This window comes from Molossus molossus, unplaced genomic scaffold (assembly GCF_014108415.1).
Source record: "Molossus molossus isolate mMolMol1 unplaced genomic scaffold, mMolMol1.p scaffold_m16_p_19, whole genome shotgun sequence".
Classification (NCBI taxonomy): Eukaryota; Metazoa; Chordata; class Mammalia; order Chiroptera; family Molossidae; genus Molossus; species Molossus molossus.
Window position 1 is genome coordinate 2,697,221 of NW_023425354.1, and position 23,873 is coordinate 2,721,093.

Sequence of the window (23,873 nt, forward strand, 5' to 3'; positions counted from 1 at the left end):
CGGGCCTCCCAGGAGAGGCGCTCCGCTCCGGGACGCGGCGCGCCCCGGGGAGGCCCGCGCCCGCCACCTGCGGCTCCTCCCCGCCTGCACGTGGTTGGCCCCCTGACTTCAGGGCCTTGGCCGGAGGTGGAAGGAGAAGGTGCTTGAACGGCGTGGTGTGTGCTGAGCATCTTGGAGGTGGAAGAAACACAGGGAGCGCGGGCTTCCTGGACCACAGGATGCGCCAGCCTGGAGAGGGCATCCTTCCGGGTCGGCAGGGTGCTTGTCAAGGGAGCACACCAAAGGGCGTGCGGGGTTCCTACCCCTCGCAGAGAGATCACCTTTAGGTTGTTGCTTACTGTGTCGGGTGAAGCTGGTGACACAGACGACCTTTCTGTCCCAACCGGGAAAACCGTTGTTTGTTCAAGATCCCTGCCTCCATCTCCAAGAGCGGCCCTGGGTTAGGTGCCCTGTCAGTTCCTGGTCTCGAATCAAGTGAGGTTTTCAATCTCCCAAGTTCGGTTTATCCTCTGGCTACTCAGTTTCCAAACCTTCGCCCTCGGACCCACCTCCGGCCAGGACCAGGTCCTCACCTGGCCTCCCTGCCGTGTGAGTGGTGACTGCAGCCTGGACACTGGAGGGAGTGTTTGTCTTGTTTTGGTGTTGACAAGCTTTCACCCGTGGACACGAGACATGATGTGTCTGAACTTTGCTGCGAGGTCCTGAGGGGACAGCAGCGAAGTCAGGAGGGTCCTGCATAGTGACAGTTGTTCACCCTGAGGAAGGGAACGCGGTGGCCCACACTGCTGTTCTCAGCATTGCGTCGGAACGTCTTCACACGCAGACGTTTTAAAGGACCTCGATTTTATTGATCATAGTGATCATGGGTGGTACTTCAAGGGAGAAAATCCACATCGAGCAAAGTGAAAATTTGGCAGCAATTCTTATCGCTCCTTCAGTTTTTTTTTTGGAACTTCACTGGTTCATGAAATCAGAAAGTTCAAGTGTCACCTACTACCTGTTCCTCTTCGGAAGGCAGTGTAGATGGGAGCTGATGGGCGAGCACGGGGAGGTTTTGTTCACGGCTCTTGTCCCTGACGTGAGTTTAAGTGTGGAGCAGTGTGTTTTCCTATCACGCCCAGGGAACTGACTTGTCGCTAGTTACTCGTTTCCCCGCCCCAACTCTTCCTAGGTCCACGCTGTGGATCTCTCTCCACCCTTAGAGCTGACTGTTGCTGGTGGGGGTTTCACCTTCCTGCTCCGCACCACAGAGCGGGGCTCGTGAGACAGTGGGAAGAGAGCCGGCCTCATGGGGTGCTCCGTTTATCCCCCAGGTTCGGACCCCCATTCTGGACGATGCGCTTGCAGCTGTGGTGATTTAACAGGCCAGCGACAAAGAGCACATGCGTTTGAGGGCCCGGCCCCACACCCGCCCGGTCTGGCCAAGAACCCAACCCCATGCAACAGCAGTGCGCACAAGTTCACCTGCCCCAGGTAAGCTGCACGGACTTCTGCGCATCTTCTCATTCATTCCTGCATGTGGCCCCGCAGCTGTCATTCAGTGGTGAAGACCCTTAGTGATCCCCTAGAAAAGGGCTTTTATTTCTTCAAATCAAAGAACCTGTGCTTCCTTTCTTAAGTGAAAGTTCTACAGCTCTGTGCTTGGCAGACATTCTAATAGACAAAGGAATGTGACCCATGTGTGAAATTAGATGCTTCACGACAATAAATTTGGGCCTTTCATGGAGCAGAGGTGTGGGGTTCACCGCCTAGTTGGTGTTCCTGTGTCAGGCGGGTCATCAGGGACCTGAGGGCGTCACCCTTTTCCTGATGGGAACATATTTTTCTGGCTGGCAGTCCTGAGCTTTGGCTGGGATGCTGTCAAGAGGCAGTGGGCTGGGGAAGAGCAGCCGTAGGCACAGCCATCGCCGGCAGAGGTGACGGGTTTCCTGTCTGTCACAGTGTCTGTGGCTGCCGACCATTGTCCTCCCTCTGCTGGTGCTCAGCCCTCACCCAGTGCTTGTCCCGTTAATTTTACACCCGCCTGTGGTGCCGTTTTTGTCTTTGTTTTATTACAAAGACTAGGAGACCTGTGGGAGTCACAGTGATTGTCCCTGGAGCTTATAGCTGAAAGGTGATGGGACGACGCAGGCCGCACGTTCCAGAGCCGGAGCCGTCACTTCCTCTTTGCTTCCGTCTAGGCATCTTGTGTTTGCCGTTCTAGTCCCGTCACTGTCCCCGCTCTCCTCCTGACCTTTACAGAGGGTCTGTTCAGGCACTGTCCAGTAATCTGAGTCACAGTGACAACTGAAAAGAAGCAGGTGAGGGTGAGCTTCACAGTCTGCTTCACTTAGCACGTAAGGGATCTAAGCGCTCATCGTACTGAGTCTTTGAGATCCGTGTGGTCCGTGGCTGCGTGTGCCGTGGCCTTGGATTGAGAGAGAATGGGCTAGACAGACCAGTGTGCCCCTCCAGCTTGCCGTACGGCCTCCTTTACTTAGGGCTCTGGGTGGGTAACGGAGCGCCTCGGGAGAACCGGTGTTTCCTTGGTTTCGGACGGAACTTGCACCAAGCACGAGGCCCACGGTCACCTGTGGGAGAGACACCCTGAGGGTGGCTCCCGTCTTTCCAGCACTGTGTGTGGAGGTGCCTTGCCTTTCCGCGAGGAGCAGCGTGGGCCCACGTTGTCCACGTGGTCACCAGTGGGTCTCCGTGGCTTACACTTCCTCTGTGGGGTTGACAGCCATCCAGAGAAGCTTCCAGGGAAGGCTGGTGTCCATAGTGACCAAAGAGGGGCTTTTCAGAGAAGAGCTTTGTTCTGGGACCTGGTCACCTGTCGCTCTGTGCTCCTTGTCCCCACAGTGACGCACCATGCCCATCGTTGACAAGCTGAAGGAAGCCCTGAAACCTGGCCGCAAGGACGCGGCCGACGATGGAGAGCTGGGGAGGCTTCTGGCCGCCTCTGCCAAGAAGGTCCTGTTACAGAAGATTGAGTTCGAGCCGGCCAGCAAGAGCTTCTCCTACCAGCTGGAGTCGCTGAAGAGCAAATACGTGCTGCTGAACCCCAGAGCAGAGGGAGCCGCTCGCCACCGGAGCGGGGATGAGCTGCAGGCCAGGAGACAGGGTGCGGGCGCCTAGGACGCAGGCAGAGGGCCCCGCTGTGCTGACCAAGTGGGTGGGCGGGACGTTGTCCGGGAGGAACCCAAACCGAACGTGGTCAAAGAGTCGGGAGCTTTATGTGGGGTCCATGGGTTTCAGTTGCAGAAGTAAAGATGCGGGGTTGGTCAGAACGTGCTCAGACGCGTGCATGCTAAGTGTCCGTCAGCGATACTGTCTGTGGTCTAGCTGTGCAGAGACCTGTGTCACCCTCCTCTGTCCCGTCCTTGTCTCAGGCAGCGAGCAGGTGTGCGAGAGCAGTGGCGATGGTGTCCCCGCCCCACAGAAAGTGCTCTTCCCCACGGAGCGGCTGTCCCTGCAGTGGGAGCGCGTTTACCGCGTGGGCGCCGGACTCCACAACCTGGGCAACACGTGCTTCCTGAACGCGACCGTGCAGTGCCTGACCTACACGCCGCCGCTCGCCAACTACCTGCTGTCTCGGGAGCACGCCCGGAGCTGTGAGTGCTGCAGGGTGGGCTCTGGGTCCCCGCCCGCGGGCCTCCCAGCTGCACAGGCGCCACTACACACAGCCTAGGTCAAACTTGGGGTGAAGTCCATAGTTCCTAGTGACCGATAAAACCTGGGTGTCAGCTGTGCCCGCTGCAGGGCAGCTATGAAGTGAATCTCTCAGGGAGATCACTGGTCTGCAGACTCTTCTGGCCAGTCACCTATCAGGAAAAGGGGTTCCAAAAGACACCTCCAAACACACGGTGGGCAGAAGTAGGTTTACAGCTGTTCGTATGGAAAATAATACAGTAGCTAACAAATAATAATACAAGGAGAAGCCCTGCTTCGTGTACTCACGACTGTAAATCTCCTTTCGCTCCACCCTGTCCGTGTATTCAGTCGTCCTGTATTCCTATGACACCAGCGTTTTATCAGCTATCAGATCACGCCAGAGCCCTCCCGGGAAGTCACCGTCAGGCTGAGGGGGTTTCCGGGTGCGTTCTATGAACTTTTAAGAACGAGAGTGCTCCGTTGCCTCGTGAACTCTTCTAGAGACTCGAGAGAGAGGAGTCACCAGCTCACTCCATGAGGTTCCCGTAGCTCAGATAACCAGTGAAACAAGCACAGGTGTGAGAGCGACGATGCCCTCCCGAGTTCGGGAACGTAGGTGTCAGCCGTGCAGGACCCTGGCAAGGCAAGTCTCTTGAGCAGCTAGAGCAGCGTGTGCTACGCAGGGATGTTCTAGCACCGGAACGTCCCTGAGTCCAGCGTGGGCCACAGCACGCGATCCAGACCACCCCCGGGACTGCCCGCTGGGCCGGCCTCCTGGCTCTGTGTCCTTAAGCTTCGGTCCCCGGCGCAGTAGTGCCGCGCCTCCGTGGTGCTGCGGGGCTTGAACGAGCTCCGTGGAGCTCGGGCCGGCGCTGGGTGCAGGTGGTGCCGTGTGCATGCTGCCTTGGCTGTCTCAGCACTCGCCTCGCGAGCAGAGAGAGGCCACCTGGGAAGAGGTGCCAAATACGTTCCGATAAACCTCAGCAGAGCAGCGGGGGGGGGCTCCTGGCCCGGGTGCCGGAAAGCACTTCTGAGAAGCCTCCATGTGGAAATGCTGGACGCTTGCCCTTAACTCAGCAGTGACGGGGTGGTGGCCGTGAGCAGCACGTGTCTGAGGGGCATTGGTCCTGGCCAGAGCGGTAGCAGAGGGAGGAGGACACTATTATACTCCTGCCCAGAAAAGCCAAAGAATCTGGACAAAGTAGGAGGTTGGCCACCTGACCAGCGCTGTGACATCCATAGACAAGAGTTGGTTGAATTTCTCGGCACCAAACAGCAAGTTATGAAACAATTGATAGAAGCAACCAAACGATAAAGTGTCGAGACCTGAACGTACCCAGGTGTGTGGGAGGCCGTGGCTGGGCAGGCTGCGTGGTCGCCTGCGCCCACGGAGACAGGTGCCTTCCCAGAGGAAGCGCCGTGGAGAGAGATGTAGGCTGTCCAGAGTGAGGAGAGATGGCTAACTCCAGCTGACTCGACCGTATGGAAAAGTAAAGCAAAGGACCCAGAGTCACCACGACAGCACTGGGGGGGGGGGCCTGCCAGCTCCGAAGTCTGGTGACAGAGAGAGACTGCCGGTGGGATAGAACAGAGAGCCCAGACGCACGCCCTTGGAGATGCGGCGCCACCTACTGCTGTTCGGGTGTGTGTGTCTACGTTTAAGTAAGTAGAGCTTTCAAAAACACCTGGGTTTCCGTGCAGAAAACGTGAGCTGGGGTCCCTGTGTCGCTGCACGTGCGCGCGCACAGGACAAAAGCTCAGCCTCCGGAGTAAAACACAGCGCGTTCGCAGCCAGTGTGACCTGGGGTGGGAGAGTTCTTCATCGCGACAGAGCGCCGGCCATGACAACACTGAGACATCCAGCTGCCTCACGATGAAGAACTTCTGTTCGTGAAAACAGCCGTGGCAGCTGCAGGCTGGGAGACGAAACCTGGACCGAGGGTTGGTACCAGGGGAAGCGAAGAACCGCAAGGCAGCACAGAAGAGCCTGGATGAAGGTCATGAGCAGGCACCTTCCGGAACAGGAAGCACATGGCCAAGAGTGTCGGCAGAGACGCTCAGCCCGGCTAACCATCCGATCAGTGTCCTGCCGGCAGAACCACAGCAGGGGACACTCCACCCTTGTGCCGGAGGAAGGTGCAGGTGAAGGCCGGTGACATTCTTCACACTCCTGGCGTGAACGGGCAGAGCCACAGCAGGGGACACTCCACCCTCCTGAAGGCGCAGGAGGCTGACGTCAGCAGGGGACACTCCACCCTTGTGCCGGAGGAAGGTGCCAATGAAGGCCGGTGACATTCTTCACACTGTTGGTGTGAACGGGCAGAACCACAGCAGGGGACACTCCACCCTCCTGAAGGCGCAGGAGGCTGACGTCAGCAGGGGACACTCCACCCTCCTGAAGGTGCAGGAGGCTGACGTCAGCAGGGGACACTCCACCCTTGTGCCGGAGGAAGGTGCAGGTGAAGGCCGGTGACATTCTTCACACTGTTGGTGTGAACGGGCAGAGCCACAGCAGGGGACACTCCACCCTCCTGAAGGCGCAGGAGGCTGACGTCAGCAGGGGACACTCCACCCTTGTGCCGGAGGAAGGTGCAGGTGAAGGCCGGTGACATTCTTCACACTGTTGGTGTGAATGGGCAGAGCCACAGCAGGGGACACTCCACCCTCCTGGAGGTGCAGGAGGCTGACGTCAGCAGGGGACACTCCACCCTTGTGCCGGAGGAAGGTGCAGGTGAAGGCCGGTGACATTCTTCACACTGTTGGTGTGAACGGGCAGAGCCACAGCAGGGGACACTCCACCCTCCTGAAGGCGCAGGAGGCTGACGTCAGCAGGGGACACTCCACCCTGGTGCCGGAGGAAGGTGCAGGTGGAGGCCGGTGACATTCTTCACACTGTTGGTGTGAACGGGCAGAGCCACAGCAGGCCTCGAATGATATCCTTGATTTACAGTGATGACGCCATAGGCACCTAAATCTCTTTCATTTCGATTAGCCTCCAGAACAATTGGTTTGGTTACAGTCGTTCTGCTTAAAGTGTCTGAACCTGTTGGCCACGCTGAGGGTCAGGTGATCTGCGACCCAGCAGCTCTGCAGAAAGGCTCTGACGCATGTGAAGCAGGGAACCTGTGCAAAGTGTCTGCACAAAATACTGCCGGTTGCTCAAGTGCCCGCCCACAGAGTGCGCGCGGGGTCAGGGCAGGCCGTGCTGCAGCGCTGCACACCAGTGACGGGTCAGGAACCGCAGCCCCGCGTGCTGGGAGTGACAAAGCCCCGGGGACCGTCCAGCACGGATTCCTGTTTGTAAAGTTGAAGAACAAAGAGTTGTGTACTTAAGTACACGTGCATGTGACAAAACTTTTTTCTCAAAGCCACAGAAGAATGATTTTTAAGAACTGGTGAGCAATCAAATGTCAGGAACTGAGGGCAGAACCAGAGACGGGGGGGTGGGGGGGGGGTGGAAGAGAACGCCGTGCGGGAGTTTCAGGTTTGCGGTGAGTCTGGGGAGGTGAGGTCACCGTGTCTTGTAAGGGCCCCGTAGCGGCGGCCGCTCGTGTATCAAGGCCCAGGGCACGCTTTTCAGGTGAAGGTGCCTGTGGCTGTCCACTGGCGGTGTTGCTGTGGCCACGCTGAGGCTTTGGGTGGGTTTGACTAGCTTGTCTGTGCTTATCTCGGATGCTGTGACGAGAACACTCTCTCAGCCCCAAAGGGGGCGCTGCCGTTGTTTTGTCTCCTCTGTTGCCCTGGAGAGCCGCCTCCCTTTCTGCTTTCTCTGCAAGAATCTTGGCGCTGTGTGTCCACTTTTCAGGGTTAATTCACTCAAAAGCAGGTAACATCTGTAGGTCCATGTCACCTGTCCCACGTAAGTGGTGGTGTGTTGGGAGCCAGGGCGTGAGTGTGGGGGAGTCGTGGCCTGCCCCTCCTGGTGGCGGAAGGGCCGTTCTGCCCTAGGAGACCCGTGCTCCATGCGTGACCTCCTCGCTCTGAAACGTTCGTAGACTAACTTCTGAGCTTCCTCAGAGCACAGCGTAGTGAGACCCTGCGGTGGGCCTGGCCTGGCCTCCTTGAACAGGCCATTTGTGGTTCTCGAGGACGCAGAGAAGTGTCCCTGAGCACGAAGGGCCTGCTGTGGGTGGAGTGCTGTGCCCTCTGCTGCGGGCCCGGCCACGCTGCACCAGGACCCGGGGGAGAGACACTGTCCAGTGTCCAGGGGCATCAGAGTCTGTCCTCCGTGCGTTCTTCCCGCGCCCAAGCAGCGGTGCCCGTGCCCAAGCAGCGGTGCCCGTGCCCAAGCAGCGGTGCCCCGAGAGTCATGGCTTCACGTGACTTTCCTGAGTTCCTGCAGACAGTGTTGCACTCACCCTTGTGTGTTACCAGATCTGTAAGATCCTTCTCAGGGATTTCTGGCTGAAACTGTTACTTGCTCTAGTTAAGAGGGACGCTTTTCAGGCTAACGGTCCGCAGCATCTTCTAGGACGAGTAGAGGCTGAGTTTCCACACCGCTCCTGCAGGCAGGTCTTAACCTGAGCTAGACCTCGCACTCGGGACTCTTTGTTTAGCATTTGTTAAGGCTTAGGTTTAATTATCTTAAATAACACTGGCTTTGTTTGTTTGTTGCTTAAATTTGAACCCTTTTCACAACTACTGTCATTTTTAAAGTGAAAGTAATAAATTGATGTTTAGAAAAGTCGAGAAAACTCAAAGGAAAAATAGAAGCCTCCCCTTTATGTAAAGGCGACCACACGAACGGACGTGAAGCTCCGCCGCCGCCGCAGTGCCGGTGACTGGGCAGTGCACACGTGTGGCCGCACCGAGGACGGTAGGACGGTGGCGACCTGCCTGAGGAGGGGGGACGCTGGGGCACTCAGCTGTCAACCAGTGTTACTTTGAAAGCACCAGGAGGGGCTGGGGCTGGACAGTGGAGTCTTCGTGCTTCTCTTCGTGTCCCAGTACTTGGTGACCGTGAACAAAGGTAGATGCGCCACTGTCTGGCCCGGTGCCTGGGGAGGGGCATGCTCACCGCTCCACAGGCTCTGCCTGTGGGGTGGGGGCTTGGCTGCTGCGGAGCCGTCATCCTGTAGAGGCTGGGCGGCCCGAAGACTGGGCTTGTTGACCACGTGGGGCTTCACAGAAGTGTCCTGAGCCCTGACACGGCATCGGGCATCTCCTGGAGCAGACTGAGGGGTGTCAGGGAGCCCTAAATGTTCTGGCCTGTTGACCACATGATGTAGCTAGGAAGCTAGAGAAAGCATCTCCCTAAACTTCGCCTGGCGTGTTAGACTTGCTCTGTTTGTTAGTACATACACTAAGGAACAAGAGAAGGACCGGTAGAGGTCCAAACACGACCCCAGGTCACGGGGGGAGTTAGGGTTACGGCCTGGGTGGGTCCTGGGTGGGCGCTGCAGGCTGTCCCTGTTGGGGAGGCTGTGCCTTCACGTCTGCCTTGCCCCCGCAGGTCGCCAGGGCAGCTTCTGCATGCTGTGCGTCATGCAGACCCACATCATCCAGGCCTTTGCCAACAGTGGCAACGCCATCAAGCCTGTGTCCTTCATCCGAGACCTGAGAAGTGAGTGGACTCTGTCTCCTGCCCGCTGGCTCCGCAGTGGGCGCTGGGGAGGGGAGAGGGGAAGGAGGCGCTGTGAGAGTCCACGGAGCGGTGACTCGGGGAACGTGGCTGCGTACACACTTAAGGCCTGTGGATGCCAGGCGCTGTGGCCAGGGTCTGTGGGGACAGCTTTATAGTGGGGGGCCGGGCGGGGGTGGGCAGCTGAGCGTGAGTGAGAGCCGGGCGACGGAGAGGGGGGTGAGGCCTCTCCTGCTGGTGACCACCTGCCGTCCAAGTCCCACGTCCTTCCCACTGGCGGGGCAGAGGTGGCTGATGTTTGGAAGCACGTGGGTTGCGGCACAGCTGTGACCTGCCTGTGTTCACCGGCTCGGGAAACCGGCCCGTCAGTGGGTTCACAGTCTCGGGGCTGGGCACCCTGAGGTGCCTGTGCTGCCCCGTCCAGTGTGGGGGGCTGAGCCCTAGGTCTCACTGAGAACCCGCGGCCCGAGGACACGAGCGGGCCGTCAGTGCACGTGGGCTCCTGTCCTCACTGCCCTTGGCAGAGGCGTGCCGTGGCGGGGCCCGCAGGGAGGTGGGCGCACACGGGCCGGTGTTCGGAGAAGGCAGAACTGCTCCCGTCCGGCTGACGGATGCCTCTTCCCTCCTCAGAGATCGCCCGGCACTTCCGCTTCGGGAACCAGGAGGACGCACACGAGTTCCTGCGCTACACCATCGACGCCATGCAGAGGGCCTGCTTGAGCGGCTGTGCCAAGTACGCGCCTCCCTCACCGCCTCTCCACGCAGCGGGCTGTCCCCTGCGGTGTGCGCCGGGCCCTCGGCCTGCTGCGCTCAGACGGTGCAGAGGCCTCTCCTGCCCCTTCCCCGGCCCAGGGCAGAGCGGCCGGACCAGGCCCTGGTGGCCGCGCTCTGCCCCGAAGCTCGATGGAGGGGTCTGCGGACCTCAGCGCCCCACTGTGGCCGCTTCTCGTCCTTGTTGGATCACCCCATTATTTTGACAGGGTGGTAGGAATTATAACGTCTTTGTGGGAGAATTGAAGGCACTCGGGGAAATTTGAGTGTAGGAAGTTATGCTCTGTGGCATTTCACTGCCCAGTGGCTGTTTCCTGGTTTCAAAGTTGAAAGCGTAGACCAAGCGTGTGACCCTGACGACTTCGTGCCTTGTCAGACAGGCGCTGCGGGAAGGCTTTGTGTCATTCCTGGTTGTGGGTTCGGACAAAAGACAATAGGCAGGAACTGCTCCCCGTTTGGTGGCTGTTGCCTGAGCTTGGAATAGAGCCGAGTCCGACTCCAGAGACTCCAGAGCCGGAGTGTGAGGTGGCGGCTGGCGGGAGCCACTCCCAGGAGTCCCCGCCCCCGTGCTCCTGGCCCCTCACCCTCGGAGGCTTCCTGGGGGTGACCCGGGCTCAGGTCTCCCGGAGTGTGGCGGCTGGCGAGGCAGGTGGTGCTGTGCAGGTGGGCAGCATGTCTGCAGTGGTTCCCAGCCGGCTTCCAGGGCAGGGTCACTGGGAGCTCCTAGGACGCAGCTAACTGACCCCAGGCCAGGCTGAGCGGCCACACCTTGGAGGTGGGAGAACAGTGGGGATAGGATGGGTGCAGCCGGGGTCTGGGCTGAGGGCGGGGAGGAGTCCAGGTCTGTCGTCTGGGCCGCGCATGGTGCAGGGCGTGGCTGTCGGGCAGGGGCTGCGGGGCGGCGGGGTGTCGGGTCAGGGGAGCAGGCGTGCCAGGCACCCGTCCCTGGGGAGCTTTCACCCGTGGGTGGTGAAGGAGGGACGGCGAGGGCGCAGGCTGGGCTCCACAGCGACCTGATCCGTCACTTCGCGCGGGCCGAGGGCCGTTTGTCTTCTGATTCTGTCGGTGATTTTTAGGTGAACTTTTGAGCACAGTGTAACATTTCTACTTCGTGGAGCGTCCGACGTCTCCCTGGTGTACGTCTTCTGTGTGGCTGCGAGTCCTCCGAGCGTCTGTCCATGAGGTGGTGCTGCGGTCTGTCTGTTGTGTCTCCTGCTTCTCTGTCTGTCCGGAAGGCTGGACGTCTGTCTCCTGCTCCTCACAGCTGCTGCTTTATGAAGGGGTTGCAGTTAGACACTCGCGACCCCAAATCTCCGTGCACGTTTGTAGCTCTTAGTGTTGCAGTGTCCTGGGTCCATTTGATGCGTTGGCCCGGGTTCCGCGCCCCCATCCGAGGGCAGCCCTGCCTGCCGAGTGGCCCCACCTGCAGTGTCTGCTCCTGCACCCCAGGTCCTCTGGCTTCGGGAGCCCCCGCCGGTGGAGTCCGCTCCTCGTGCAGGCGGCTGCGGCCCCGTCTGCCGTGACGGCTCGGGCTTCACGTGCCGGTGCATCCTGCTTCGTCATTACTGCAGTGGGCGGTGTTGGCGGTTCTTCTCTGTCTGATGTTCTCTGCTTATTTCAAACTCTTGTTTGGCATTTGGGGAGACCTGTGTTTGGTTCGGGGACGGCTCTGTACACACCCCGACGTGGTTTGTAGTTTTAGCGGTGTCTGTCCTTTCCTCCTCCTCCTCTGTGCTCTTTTTCTTTCTCTTTATCGATTAGAGAGAGAGGAAAGGAGGGGGAGAGAGAGAGAAACATGGACGAGAGAGAACATTGGGGACCGGGCCACAGCCTGGACACGTGCCCTGACTGGGAATAGATGCAGTGACCTCTTGGTGCAGGGCCATCCGTTCCCATCCAGAGCCACGCTGACGGCTCCTCCCTGCTCTTAAATCTCCGCTGCGTCATCTTTTGTTGTGTTGGGACCGACAGGATTGTATGTGCTCCTCCTACACTGTTCCCTCTGCTTCCGTCTTAGCCCCCAGGCCGCCCCAGGCTGGGCTGCTGTTCCCAGAGCCTGAGGACAGTCCCCTCGAGCTGATTGCTGTTGGTCCCTCCCCCGCCCACTGGGTCCCTTGCCAGTGACAGGGTGACTGACAGAAACTCTGGTAAGGTGTGGACTGGAAGCTGTTGTGACTGGCCTGAGAGTCGGCCTTCAGCAGTGGCGGCTGGTGTCTGAGCCCCACCCCTGGGTCCCCTCTGCCCTCAGTGTCAAGCTTTGAAAACGGGTGCCAGACACCCTTTGGGAGGGGTGTGCAGTCCGCCCTCTGCGCCAGGGACAGTGGTCCTCCCCACTGACAGGAGGGAAGGGCCTGCCCCCGGGGACACGCAGTGTCGTTAGTCTCGTTGTCTGATGTCATTGTCCTGCCGCTGGCTGCTTGTCGTCTCCGCTGGCTTCCTCCCTGGCCGCCCTCTCTGACCTGGTGCCGCCCGCAGCTCTTCCTGACGGGCCTTGTCGTTCGGGCCCCGTTTCTGAAGGGGTGTGTGTTACCCCACGTCCTTCCTGAGCTCAATTAACTTTCTCTTATTTCCAGTTTGAAAATTTCTCATTCAGGGTGGTTTTCACCCCGAGACGCGCCTCTCTCTCTCGGATTCTGTTGCTCCTCCCTCTGCGCGTGTTTTCTGAAGCCGATCGCCATCAGACGGGGGTTGCTCCTGGTCTGCTGTTCTTATTTGTCCCATGAATTGGTGACGGGCACAGTTCGCCTGGGCGCCCCCTCCTGGCAGCCGGGGGAAGTGCGCTCTGAAGTGGAGGCTGAGGCTGGATGGCAGCGGCATCTTAAGGCTGTTCCGCCCGAGTGTTCCCGTTGCTCCTCTTGCCCCTCACCACCGGTCACCCAGGGGCCTCCTGCCTCTGCCTCTGGCCAAGAATCACCGTCTTCGGGCCACCTCCCCAGCCGTGTCCTGGAACCCGGCACCTGAGCCGCGCACTTCGAGGGCTTCTTCTGTGACGTGGGCCATGGTTCCGTCCCTCCCTCTCTCGGGGTTTCACGGACCGCGCCTGACCCGCCGCGAGGCTGGGGTGGGGTTGTGACGGTAGCTGGCTGGGGTCGGCTTCAGCGCTGGAGGCTCCCAGGCTGTCCTGAGAGGTGCTGTGGCTCCCTTCACCCCTGTGCCAGCGGCTCGGGGTGCCCCGGGGCAGCTGCCGTCCCGCGGAGCCACCCCGAGGTTCGCTCGTGTCCTTGCTGATTGTTGGAGTTCAGTGTCCCTTTGGTGAATGGTGGTGACAGTAGGTGGTGGCTGTTCATTTCTTATTTCCTAATTTTGCAAAATTGGAATTTGGCGACTCTGTTGGTGCCCATATGTTTTGGAGTGTTTTCCTCAGTGAGCTCCCCGAGTCTGGGCAGCCTGCCATCACTGGTCACACAGACGGGACAGGAGGGTGAGACGAGGTGCCATCAGCATGCTTACAGGTGGCGGGAGGCTGTGTGTGTGTGAGTGCATGTGTGTGTGCACGTGTGTGTGTGCGTGTGCGTGTAGTCCTCCGGGCGGCCACCTGTGGTGAGAGCAGCCCTGGCTGGGAGTCAGAGGGGTGTCTGGAGAGATGGGGCCAGGTGCCGGAGGAGGAGACGCTCGTCCCAGGAGGGAGCGGGCCGCGCTGCCCAATGCTGCGGTGGGCCCTGTGGAGTCTGTGAAGCCGATTAGATTCGAGTCCTGGGGTCTCGGTGGCTCTGAGGACTGAGTCAGCAGAGTCAGTGGGTTGAAGTGAAAGCCAGGAGCCAAGGCTAGATGTAACGTGTTGCTTCCAGAACCTTCCTTACATGAACGGGGGCGTCCGGGCACTGTGCTCTGCATTCTGTGGCTAGTGAACAGGCTGGGGATCCGTCCCAGATAAGAGGCTGCGCAGGCCCCGGCAGGCGGGAGGTGGTGGGGCCATGCGGGGCCGAGGTGGGTGAGCTACAGAGGCGGGCATGGGCGGGAGGGCACCTGCTGAGAGGGACAGAAGGGCCATAAAGGCTCGAAGGGGCGGTTGTGGGGGCACCCCTGCAGATCACTGGGTGCTGCGGTGGGAGGGGCACTGGGCGGGCTGCAGCACGGCTTTGCTGCGTCCTGACACGCGTGACGCTCGTCCTCCTCCAGGCTGGATCGGCAGACACAGGCTACTACTTTGGTCCATCAGGTCTTTGGAGGCTGTCTCAGGTCACGTGGTGAGTGGAGACTTTCCCTACCCTTCTTGTCAAGGACTGAAAGGTCGGCCGGGAAATGCTGAGAGCTGACGCCCAGGCGGGCTCTTTCCCGGGCAGGCCCCCAAGGCCCGGAGGCTGGTCTCTGAGATGCGCCCTTGCCCTGTGTTTGCCCTCTGGGCACAGGATTCCTGAGTGGAGGTTTGCCACAAAACATCAAGGACGTGTGGAGCGAGGGCAGCACCATTATTTCTGGGGCTCCCTTGTCCCGCAGATGTGACCTCTGCCCTTCACTGGGCAGTGAGTGCTGCGGAGGTCAAGGGTCAGTGAGGGAAGGGGTCCCACCTCTGGGCAGCGTTGGCTTTGACATACGCTGTCATGTGAACCCTGACTGTCACTGAGCTCTCCCAGAGCCAGGGTTTCAGGGGACCGGTTTACTGAGGGTGCCTCCTAGTTCTGGGACTCGGACACCTGGGGTGGTCAGCCGGGGATGCCTGCGCCCCCCTCACCCCTCTGTTCTGTTGCAGTGAAGTGCTCAGTGTGTAAGAGCGTCTCGGACACCTACGACCCCTACTTGGACGTGGCGCTGGAGATCCGGGTACGCACCATGGCCGTGTTTGCATGAGGACGCGGAGGACGGGGGGAGGGGATCCCTAAACTACAAAACCCACAAGAGCCCATTATCCAAATAGATGAGGCAGAAGTACTTAGAATACTCCTGCCTTAAAGTAGGAACCATCATCTTACATATTTCTTTCTAGCCTTTTTTCTGTGCACATTTTTTTATTTAAAACATAAAGAGAAGCCCGGCTGGTGTGGCTCAGTGGTTGAGCATCAACCCTGCACCAAGAGGTCACCGGTTCGATTCTTGGGCAGAGCACAAGCCCAGGTGGTGGGCTCGATCCCCGGTGGGGGCCTGCAGGAGGTGTCTCTCACATCTATGTTTCTCTCCCTTCCTTTCTCTCCAAAAACCAATGAAGACAAATATTTAAAAAGACAATAGTAATAAAAAATAGAGATGAAATGCAGGCGTGTGTCCTGAGGCAGGGTGGTGCCCCGGCTGTTCTGCAGCCCGGCGAGGCCCTCTGAGGCCCAGCAGACCCAGCTGCAGCGTCTGCTCGGAGCTGCTGGCAGTGGGCTGGGGTGGCGGCTGCACCCTCCCTCTCACGGGCTCTGAGTCCCGGGAGGGGCACTGGCAGTGGGCAGGGGTGGCAGCTGCGCCCTCCCTCTCACGGGCTCTGAGTCCCGGGAGGGACCCTGGCAGTGGGCTGGGGTGGCAGCTGCGCCCTCCCTCTCACGGGCTCTGAGTCCCGGGAGGGGCGCTGGCAGTGGGCAGGGGTGGCAGCTGCGCCCTCCCTCTCACGGGCTCTGAGTCCCGGGAGGGACCCTGGCAGTGGGCAGGGGTGGCAGCTGCGCCCTCCCTCTCACGGGCTCTGAGTCCCGGGAGGGACCCTGGCAGTGGGCAGGGGTGGCAGCTGCGCCCTCCCTCTCACGGGCTCTGAGTCCCGGGAGGGGCGCTGGCAGTGGGCAGGGGTGGCAGCTGCGCCCTCCCTCTCGCCGGGCTCTGAGTCCCGGGAGGGGCGCTGGCAGTGGGCTGGGGTGGCAGCTGCGCCCTCCCTCTCACGGGCTCTGAGTCCCGGGAGGGGCGCTGGCAGTGGGCAGGGGTGGCAGCTGCGCCCTCCCTCTCGCCGGGCTCTGAGTCCCGGGAGGGGCGCTGGCAGTGGGCTGGGGTGGCAGCTGCGCCCTCCCTCTCACGGGCTCTGAGTCCCGGGAGGGGCGCTGGCAGTGGGCAGGGGTGGCAGCTGCGCCCTCCCTCTCACGGGCTCTGAGTCCCGGGAGGGGCGCTGGCAGTGGGCTGGGGTGGCAGCTGCGCCCTCCCTCTGCAATGGGCTCTGAGTCCCGGGAGGTGGCAGCGAGTGGGCCAGTTTTCTGCAAGCGAAGGGAGATTTGCTGCCTCGGCCTGAAAAGACCTCACGCTCGGCATTTCTGAGCGAGCCTCTGCGGCTCATCCGCCCGCTCTGTCCTCAGCAAGCCGCAAACATCGTGCGCGCCCTGGAGCTCTTCGTGCAGCCAGACGTCCTGAGTGGAGAGAACGCCTACATGTGTGCTAAGTAAGTCCCCTTGCTCGAGCCGCAGCGACGGGCGTCACCTGCCCCGACGCTGCTGTGCGCTCTCCCCTCCCTGCCGCCCCCCGGGTGACCCCGCTCACCTTCATCCGGCTGTCAACCGAAGCCTGTGCAGGACACGGTGACGTGCTGCCGTGGTCTCTGGCCGAGACTCAGCACTCGCTGCCGCTCCGGCGCCTCACCCGAGTCCCCGCGGGAAGCGGGCCGCAGTGATCCCGTTTCCCTTACCCGTGGCCGTCTGCTGTCCCCCTCTCAGATGACCCTGTTCTTCGGCTGCCGTTTTTTTCAGTTTTCTTGGCATTTTTCTGTTTCAGCAGATGTGGCTCTGACCCCGGTCCCTCGGGCTGTGCAGCCTCCGTGTGTGGGTGTGAGAGTTGCTGCATGCTTGGGTCGTGTAAAGCCGGAAAGAATAGTTTTCTTCATTCTGCTTTTCGGGTTGGTCATTTCGTGCCAAAATACTTGCCCCACACACCTGACCCAGTCACTCTGGGAGCTGTCTGTCCATTTGCCTCTGTCCATCTGCTCCCCTTCGTCACCTGGTCTCCGGCGTCGCTGGCCGTGAGTCTTGCGTGCCCAGCTGTCACGCCGCCACGTCTGCTCGGACTTGCTCTTTGCCGTGTCAGCCTGAAGTTGCGTTGGGTGCACCCTAGCCTCTGAGTTGGGGAAACACTTTATTCCGCGCTGGCCTGTTTCCCTGCGGTCGCTCTCCTCTCCTTCAGTGGGGTCAGAGTGGCTGTCGGGGCGGGAGCCACCAGCCTCGCCAAGAAGAGCCCGTCGTCACAGTGCAGTGGCGGTCACTGGCCTAGTGTGAGGCGGGACAGCTGACCCTCCGCTCGCCTTCCTCAGGTGCAAGAAGAAGGTGCCCGCCAGCAAGCGCTTCACCGTCCACAGGGCGTCCAGCGTGCTGACCCTGTCCCTCAAGCGCTTCGCCAACTTCAGCGGGGGGAAGATCACCAAGGTGAGTGCCCACGGAAGGGGTCTCAGTGCTGGGCGGCCCGACAGGAACCCAGGTCTCTGGGAGACGGGGCCCAGGGATCCGCATGCTTGCAAATCCTCAGTGGTTAGGGCTCAGGCAAGTCCAAGAACCGCGCTCTCACTGGACGTCCCCCAGCCTCTGCCCGTGCTCGGACGCCCAGGGATCCGCATGCTTGCAAATCCTCAGTGGTTAGGGCTCAACAAGTCCAAGAACCGCGCTCTCACTGGACGTCCCCCAGCCTCTGCCCGTGCTCGGACGCCCAGGGATCCGCATGCTTGCAAATCCGCAGTGGTTAGGGCTCAGCAAGTCCAAGAACCGCGCTCTCACTGGACGTCCCCCAGCCTCTGCCCGTGCTCGGACGCCCAGGGATCCGCATGCTTGCAAATCCGCAGTGGTTAGGGCTCAGCAAGTCCAAGAACCGCGCTCTCACTGGGCGTCCCCCAGCCTCTGCCCGTGCTCGGACCGCCCCTGACGTGGCAGGTGGGTCGTTTCCTCAAGAGCAGTGATGGACGCGCGCGGCGCAGCTCCCCCAGAACAGGCACGCCTGCTGTGGCTGCGGGGTGCCGAGAACCTTTCACTTTCTGCAGTGGCATTCTAGAAATGTGACTTTATTGATTTTTTAGAGAGAGAGGAAGTGGGGGACAGAGAGAGAAACGGCAATGTGAGAAACGTCGATCGGCTGCCTCCTGCGCGCCCCCTACTGGGGATGGAGCCTGAAACCCGGGCATGTGCCCTGACTAGAACTCGAACTGGGACCTCGCAGTCCCTGGGACAACACTCCATTCCCTGAGCCACACCGGCCAGGCCACACTGGCATTTTAACAGGAAATGTCTCGTTCATAAAAGTCTAGAGATCTGTTCTTGGTTGTTAGGCCTCGTTATGTGGTTTGCGCGAGGCACTTGCCTGAGCCTCACTTTCCTCGCTGGCTGCTCCTCAGTCTCTCCCCAGCTGCTGTTCTGCAGAATGTCAGTGCTGCATTGAAAGAAAGTATTCTGTGCTCAGCTGAGTTTCAGAACTGCCAGTAGTTCTCTTTAATTGCAGGCCTTCTCAGAGCCTTTATTGAACTATGTAGTATTGTGAATCTCCCAGAGGGTAATTGATTATGAAGAATTTTCTAAACTCTCTGGGGGTCATTCATTCATTCGTGCACTAGTAGCTGTGACTTAACGCTGCACAGCGCCGCCCGTGCCGGGCCCCGGGAAGCCGATGGGAGAGTCGGTGGTGAGTGAGCCCCTGCGGTTTGCCCTGAGGAGCTCGTAGAACTAGTTTCCATCGGACACAGTGTGAGAAACATCGGTCTCTGATCTGAGGGCCCCGTATCTGGCCAGATTGCAGTGGGCTCGTGGGCCCAAGGTGTAAATCGGCTTTGAGGTTCTGAGTTTGTCGGTAGAAGGAAAAGGATGTGTAGATAAATGTCACATGTGACGACGATCGGAAGAAGCCAGGCACAGAGCAGCACACACTAAATTGTTCTGTGTCGCGCTCAAGAACAAGCCAAACTAGTCAATAGCGAGAGAAGTCAGACCGCGGAGGTTCAAGGTCAAGGCTCCTACAGGGACACGCGGGAATGTTTTGGGTGGGTGTCTGTATCGTGACAGGAATGTGGGTCATAGCGTACGCTGGTCACGAGTCCTCGAGCTGTGCGGTTCCCACGGTTAGGAAGAAGGTCTGCGCTCAGGAACGCGGTAGGCCGTCGCTCCTGTCACTCCAGAGGACCGTTTAGAAGACTGTCCCATGAAGAAACTGTCAGCTTCTGAAATAAGTTTTGACGTGACTTTGCTCTGATCCCCTCAGTTAAAATGTGACTATGCAGCCTTGGTGTGTGGCGCCAGCACCTTGCTTCTGAGAACAGCGCGGGCCTGGTTCCTCCTGCTCTGGGTCTGGGGAGGGAGAGGAAGCGCGATTCCCCTGGTTCAGAAAGGACACACGTCGTGCCTGTGGCTTTGCAGTCCTGGACTAAGGGACATTGTTCACGGCCAGCCGAAGTCTGTGTCTCTAGTGGCCCTGACTCAGTGGCAAATCTTGGCCTTTTTTCTTGGCCTTTCCAACAGGACGTGGGCTACCCGGAATTCCTGAACATCCGCCCGTACATGTCACAGAGCCACGGTGAGCCTGTCACGTACGGGCTGTACGCGGTCCTGGTCCACTCGGGCTACAGCTGCCACGCCGGCCACTACTATTGCTACGTGAAGGTGAGTGGCTGTGCCTGAGCGAGGTGGTAGAGGGGGTCCTAGCCCTGGGGCATGGCAGGCGTTTCGTCCGCGTGCGGAGGTGGCCTGTGCGTGCGGCACATCTGTTCTGTGGTGGCGCTCGGGCCCCACCCAGCGTGGCCTCAGTGTGTGGAGCAGAGACGGGTACCCGTCCTGCCGAGATCTGCGGTGTTCTTGGACTCGTGACCAGGCTCTGGAGGGGGCTGCTCCCAGGGTCCTGGCCCTAGAAACCCGGACACCCCTCGGGAGGCCCGACGTGGGTGGGAGACACTGTGCTGATCAGAGCTGCTGAGATGTCCCTCAGAAAGGAAAGCTGGGGGCTGGCACCAGGAAGAAGGGGCCTCGGAGCTCACCATGGGGTCCCGTTCAGTTAGACCAAGTTAGACATCCTAACGCAGAGGCGTTGCCAGTGCAGTAGCCCTTGATGTGTCTGGCAATTAATAGCGGATGTTCTGTTCCCTTCTTAAAAAGTAAGGCTTATGGAACGTTTGGGTTTTGTTGTCTCCTCACCTGTGCCGCTTCAGGCAAGCAACGGGCAGTGGTACCAGATGAACGATTCCTTGGTCCATTCCAGCAACATCCAGGTGGTTCTGAACCAGCAGGCCTACGTGCTCTTCTACCTGCGGTAATGCCCGCGCCCCGCGCTGCCCGCGCCCCCACCCGGGACTCCGCCCCTTCCGCCAGCCGTGGGTGTGGCTGTCCACCGGGAGGGACGCTTTAGACCCTCCACCCGGCTGTTGAGTGGGTTCCAGAGTCTCAGGGAAGGTCAGAGCGGAGTTCCGTCTGCCCCCATCGAGGTGACTGTGAACATCGCGGGGAAGTTACCCCTTCTCTTACTGCCCCGTCAGGCGCTGGCTGGCCAGTGTGCCTGCTCCCCGGGCAGTGACCAGGGGGGCAGGGACGTGGGGGGAGCTGCAGCAGAGCCCCTGGGGCGGTGCCTTTTCCTGGGGCTGGTTGTCCCCGACCTGGAGGTAGGAGAGCGTGGAGACTGGAGGCGCCTCTGCAGCTTCACACGTGCTCTGCCGCGTGTGTTTGACGTTTCGAGGGGTCTCTGCTTTCTGATAAATGGAGACCCGTCTTGGAAGAGCTCCAGCTATGACTGCTCTCCGTGTACACTGAGCAGATCCCTGAGGCTACGTGACAACTTCACGTGGGTGTGACAGCAAAGTGGGATTTCAGAGAGACACATCGGAGGGTCGAGGTTCTCTCTGGCTGTTTCTGCCTTTTCCTTTTTTCTTTTTTATTGATTTTAGGGAGAGAGGAAGGGAGAGGGGGAGAGAGAGAGAAACATCGATGAGAAAAAGCATCGATTGGTTGCCTCCTGCTTGCCTCCCACTGGGGATCGGGCCCACAACCTGGGCGTGTGCCCTGACCGGGAATCGAACCAGTGACCTCTTGGTGCAGGGTCGACGCTCAACCGCTGGGCCACACCAGCCGGGCACACTGACCTTTTTTAATGGAATTGTAACCTTGACTTGGGTTTGTTCTTGTTCCTTCTCACACTGAGTTTCTGTAATGACTTGTAACGTTAGTAAGAGAATCCCTGACCTGTTTTCTTTCTTCAGCAGAATTCCAGGCTCCAAGAAGAGTCCTGAGGGCCCCGTCTCCAGGACAGGCTCCTCTCTCTCCGGCCGCCCTGGTGTGGCTCCTGACCACGGCAAGAAGAATGTCAGCAATGGGACCGTGTCATCCCCGCTGACCGGAAAGGTACTTCTTCCAGAGGATGGGCGTTTGCCTAGCACACCGGCACGCAGCGCCCGTGGGGTCGTGGAGCCCGGAGCTCTGCAGGCTGGGGACTTGGCCCGATGGTCGGAGAGGCAGGCAGCCTGTCCTGTTTTAGTCCATGTTCTCGCTTAAGTTGGTCGTCAGCTGACGTTGGCTGAGCAGGAGGAAGGGACAGTGATGACAGCACATGACACTCGGTCGCACTGTGTCCGATTCAGACCAGCTGCCACGCAGAGCACGGCGACGGGTTCGCGCAGACCCTTGGCCGGAGGCACGCGGGAGGTCGGTGCTCACATGTGGAGTGAGGGTGTCCCCAGTGTTGGTTTCCGACGTGATCACGCACTGTGGGTGGGTTACAAGAACACCCTTGTTCTTAGCAGCGCACGCACTTATTTAGGGGTGAAAAAGTATTGTGTCTAAATTTACTCAAGTGGTTAGGCACATGTACTTATCGAGGAGAGAGGGTGAGGATGCTAATGTGGCACAATGTTAACAATTGGGAAATACTCTCAAAGTTATTTTTGTTTGTATTTGAACTTTCCTACTGAAAAAGTTGAGCTCACTACTGACAAAGTGATGAGCGATGTACGGGACTCACTCGAGTGACTTAAAGTCACCCCGTCCCCATGCAGAGGGTGCCGGTGTTGGCGTGACGGGAGCCAGACAAATAGAGCTCGTGGGCCTGCAGCCTGTCCGCGGACGTGTGCACGGCCCAGCGGTTCCTTATCTAAGGGGTGGGCACGGAGTGCTCATACGGGAACAGAGCCCGTCTTTTCCTTGTTCGTTCAGCAAACCGCTTGTGAGCGCAGGCTCGCAGACTGCGAGGTGATCGGGAGGGCCGATGGGCGACATCCCCGTGCGGGCCCTGGGCGGTGTGCAAACACCCAGTCTTTTCCCTGTTCGTTCAGCAAACCGTTGGTGAGCGCAGGCTCGCAGACTGCGACGTGATCGGGAGGGCCGTGATGGGCGACATCTCCGTGCGGGCCCTGGGCGGTGTGCAAACACCCAGTCTTTTCCTTGTTCGTTCAGCAAACCACTTGTGAGCGCAGGCTCGCAGACTGCGACGTGATCGGGAGGGCCGTGATGGGCGACATCCCCGTGCGGGCCCTGGGCGGTGTGCAAACACCCAGTCTTTCCCTGTTCGCTCAGCAAACCGCCTGTGAGCGCAGGCTCGCAGACTGCGAAGTGATCGGGAGGGCCGATGGGCGACATCTCCGTGCGGGCCCTGGGCGGTGTGCAAACACCGGTGGGTTAGGCACCGGGTGGAGATGGTACTGGGCCTGTGAAGGGGGAGGGGAGGGTTTCCTGTGTTGGGGCTAATTCCAGGAACAACTGGGGACAATGTGGCTTTAGTAAACTCTCCACGGATGAGATGGTGGCTGGTCAAATGCTCCAGACCTTTACTGAGCATAAGTTAGGGATCCAGGAAAAGGGACCGGTTCCCCCACAGCGGCCAAAGCGGGCAGAAAAGCCCAGAGGAGAAGGCACCAGTAGGTCATCAGTGTCACGTCTGCATGGTGGAACTGTGGCAGCTGTTCTCCTTTAGACTTTTTGCTGTTTCTCACGTCGAGATGAGAACGTAGTGCGGTCGCAGTGAAGGTGGCTGTGGGCGCGCCGTGGGCGAGGCTGCTGCGTGGCCAGGAGCGTGCCGCTGCTCTCGGGGCGCCGCCGCCGCTGACGCACTGCCCTCGCTGCCGGGAGAGCCCCCTCTGATCCAGCCCCTGCCGCTGTCTTCCAGAGACCGGACCCCACGACCCTGAGGAAGCTGCAGGCCGCGGAAGAGACGGGGGTGCCCGTATCCAGACACGGCTTCCTGTCCGGCCCGAAGTCTCAGAACGGACACGTTTCTCCAAAGCCACCCTTGGGGTCCCCGTTCCCCCGACTCTCCAGAACACCCACGCCCCTGCCAACCATCCTGGACGAGCCTGGAAAGAAAGTCAAGAAGTCGGCTCCCCTACAGCACTTCTCCCCGCCCCTCAAAACTTCTCAGGGGTTCCACGGTGCCAGCGGCCCGAGTGGCAGCAGGTGTGACCGCCATAGGCCAGGCTCCTGGGATGGCAGGGCCGCTGTCCTCTCTACCTCACCCAGGCTCCCACTCACATCGACTGCCAGTGGGCATGGGCCTGAGGGCCTCACCCTCGACGGGGGGCACTCCAGCAGTTCCAGCCCCGAGCACGCCCAGGCGCCCCCACCCCCCAGGAGCGGAGCCGCCCGCTGCTGTGATTCTCAGGGAAGGACCTCCACCGCCGGCCCGCCCAGGGCCCTGCTGAACGGCGAGGACGCGAAGGCGGTGAAGCCGCGGTGCCCTGGCCTGGGCAGTACCGCCACCGAGCCCACAAACACCATGTCTCCTCCGCCAGCGAAGAAACTAGCCCTCTCTGCCAAGAAGGTGCGTGTGGGAGTCTCACTGGGGAGGGTCGCGAGGTTTGGTTGGGGGAGTGGGACCCTGGGCCTCCCCGGATCTGGGGGAGCAGGTTGTTTAGCCCTCCTGGGCACCGCAGATCCGAAGGGCTGCCCTGGGGTGAGGCGGGTCAGGGAACTCTCATTTCCCGGGGTCGCTCCATGTAGCTGATGAAGACTGGGGGCGTGGGGCGGGGGGGGCAGCGGGTCTTCCTTCTGTCTGTGGAGGAAGCAGCCCCAGAGGGAGGGCGGGGGGCTGGGCTCAGCGGGGAGCTCCGGGTTCGGGC

General features: G+C 60.1%; 1 protein-coding gene across 1 annotated transcript in view; it reads left to right on the forward strand.

The window, feature by feature from the left end:
• The first annotated feature begins 1,361 nt into the window (after positions 1-1,361).
• Positions 1,362-23,873, forward strand: part of USP36 (ubiquitin specific peptidase 36) — a 28,694-nt gene continuing 6,182 nt past the window's right edge. The window contains exons 1-13 of the mRNA XM_036269557.1: positions 1,362-1,473; positions 2,842-3,103; positions 3,372-3,593; positions 9,086-9,196; positions 9,845-9,947; positions 14,105-14,172; positions 14,676-14,746; positions 16,177-16,259; positions 17,121-17,232; positions 19,303-19,443; positions 19,986-20,086; positions 21,030-21,168; positions 22,925-23,575. Coding sequence (XP_036125450.1) covers positions 2,851-3,103; positions 3,372-3,593; positions 9,086-9,196; positions 9,845-9,947; positions 14,105-14,172; positions 14,676-14,746; positions 16,177-16,259; positions 17,121-17,232; positions 19,303-19,443; positions 19,986-20,086; positions 21,030-21,168; positions 22,925-23,575 — 2,055 coding nt within the window. The 5' untranslated portion in view covers positions 1,362-1,473; positions 2,842-2,850. The remainder of the gene's footprint in view (positions 1,474-2,841; positions 3,104-3,371; positions 3,594-9,085; positions 9,197-9,844; positions 9,948-14,104; positions 14,173-14,675; positions 14,747-16,176; positions 16,260-17,120; positions 17,233-19,302; positions 19,444-19,985; positions 20,087-21,029; positions 21,169-22,924; positions 23,576-23,873) is intronic.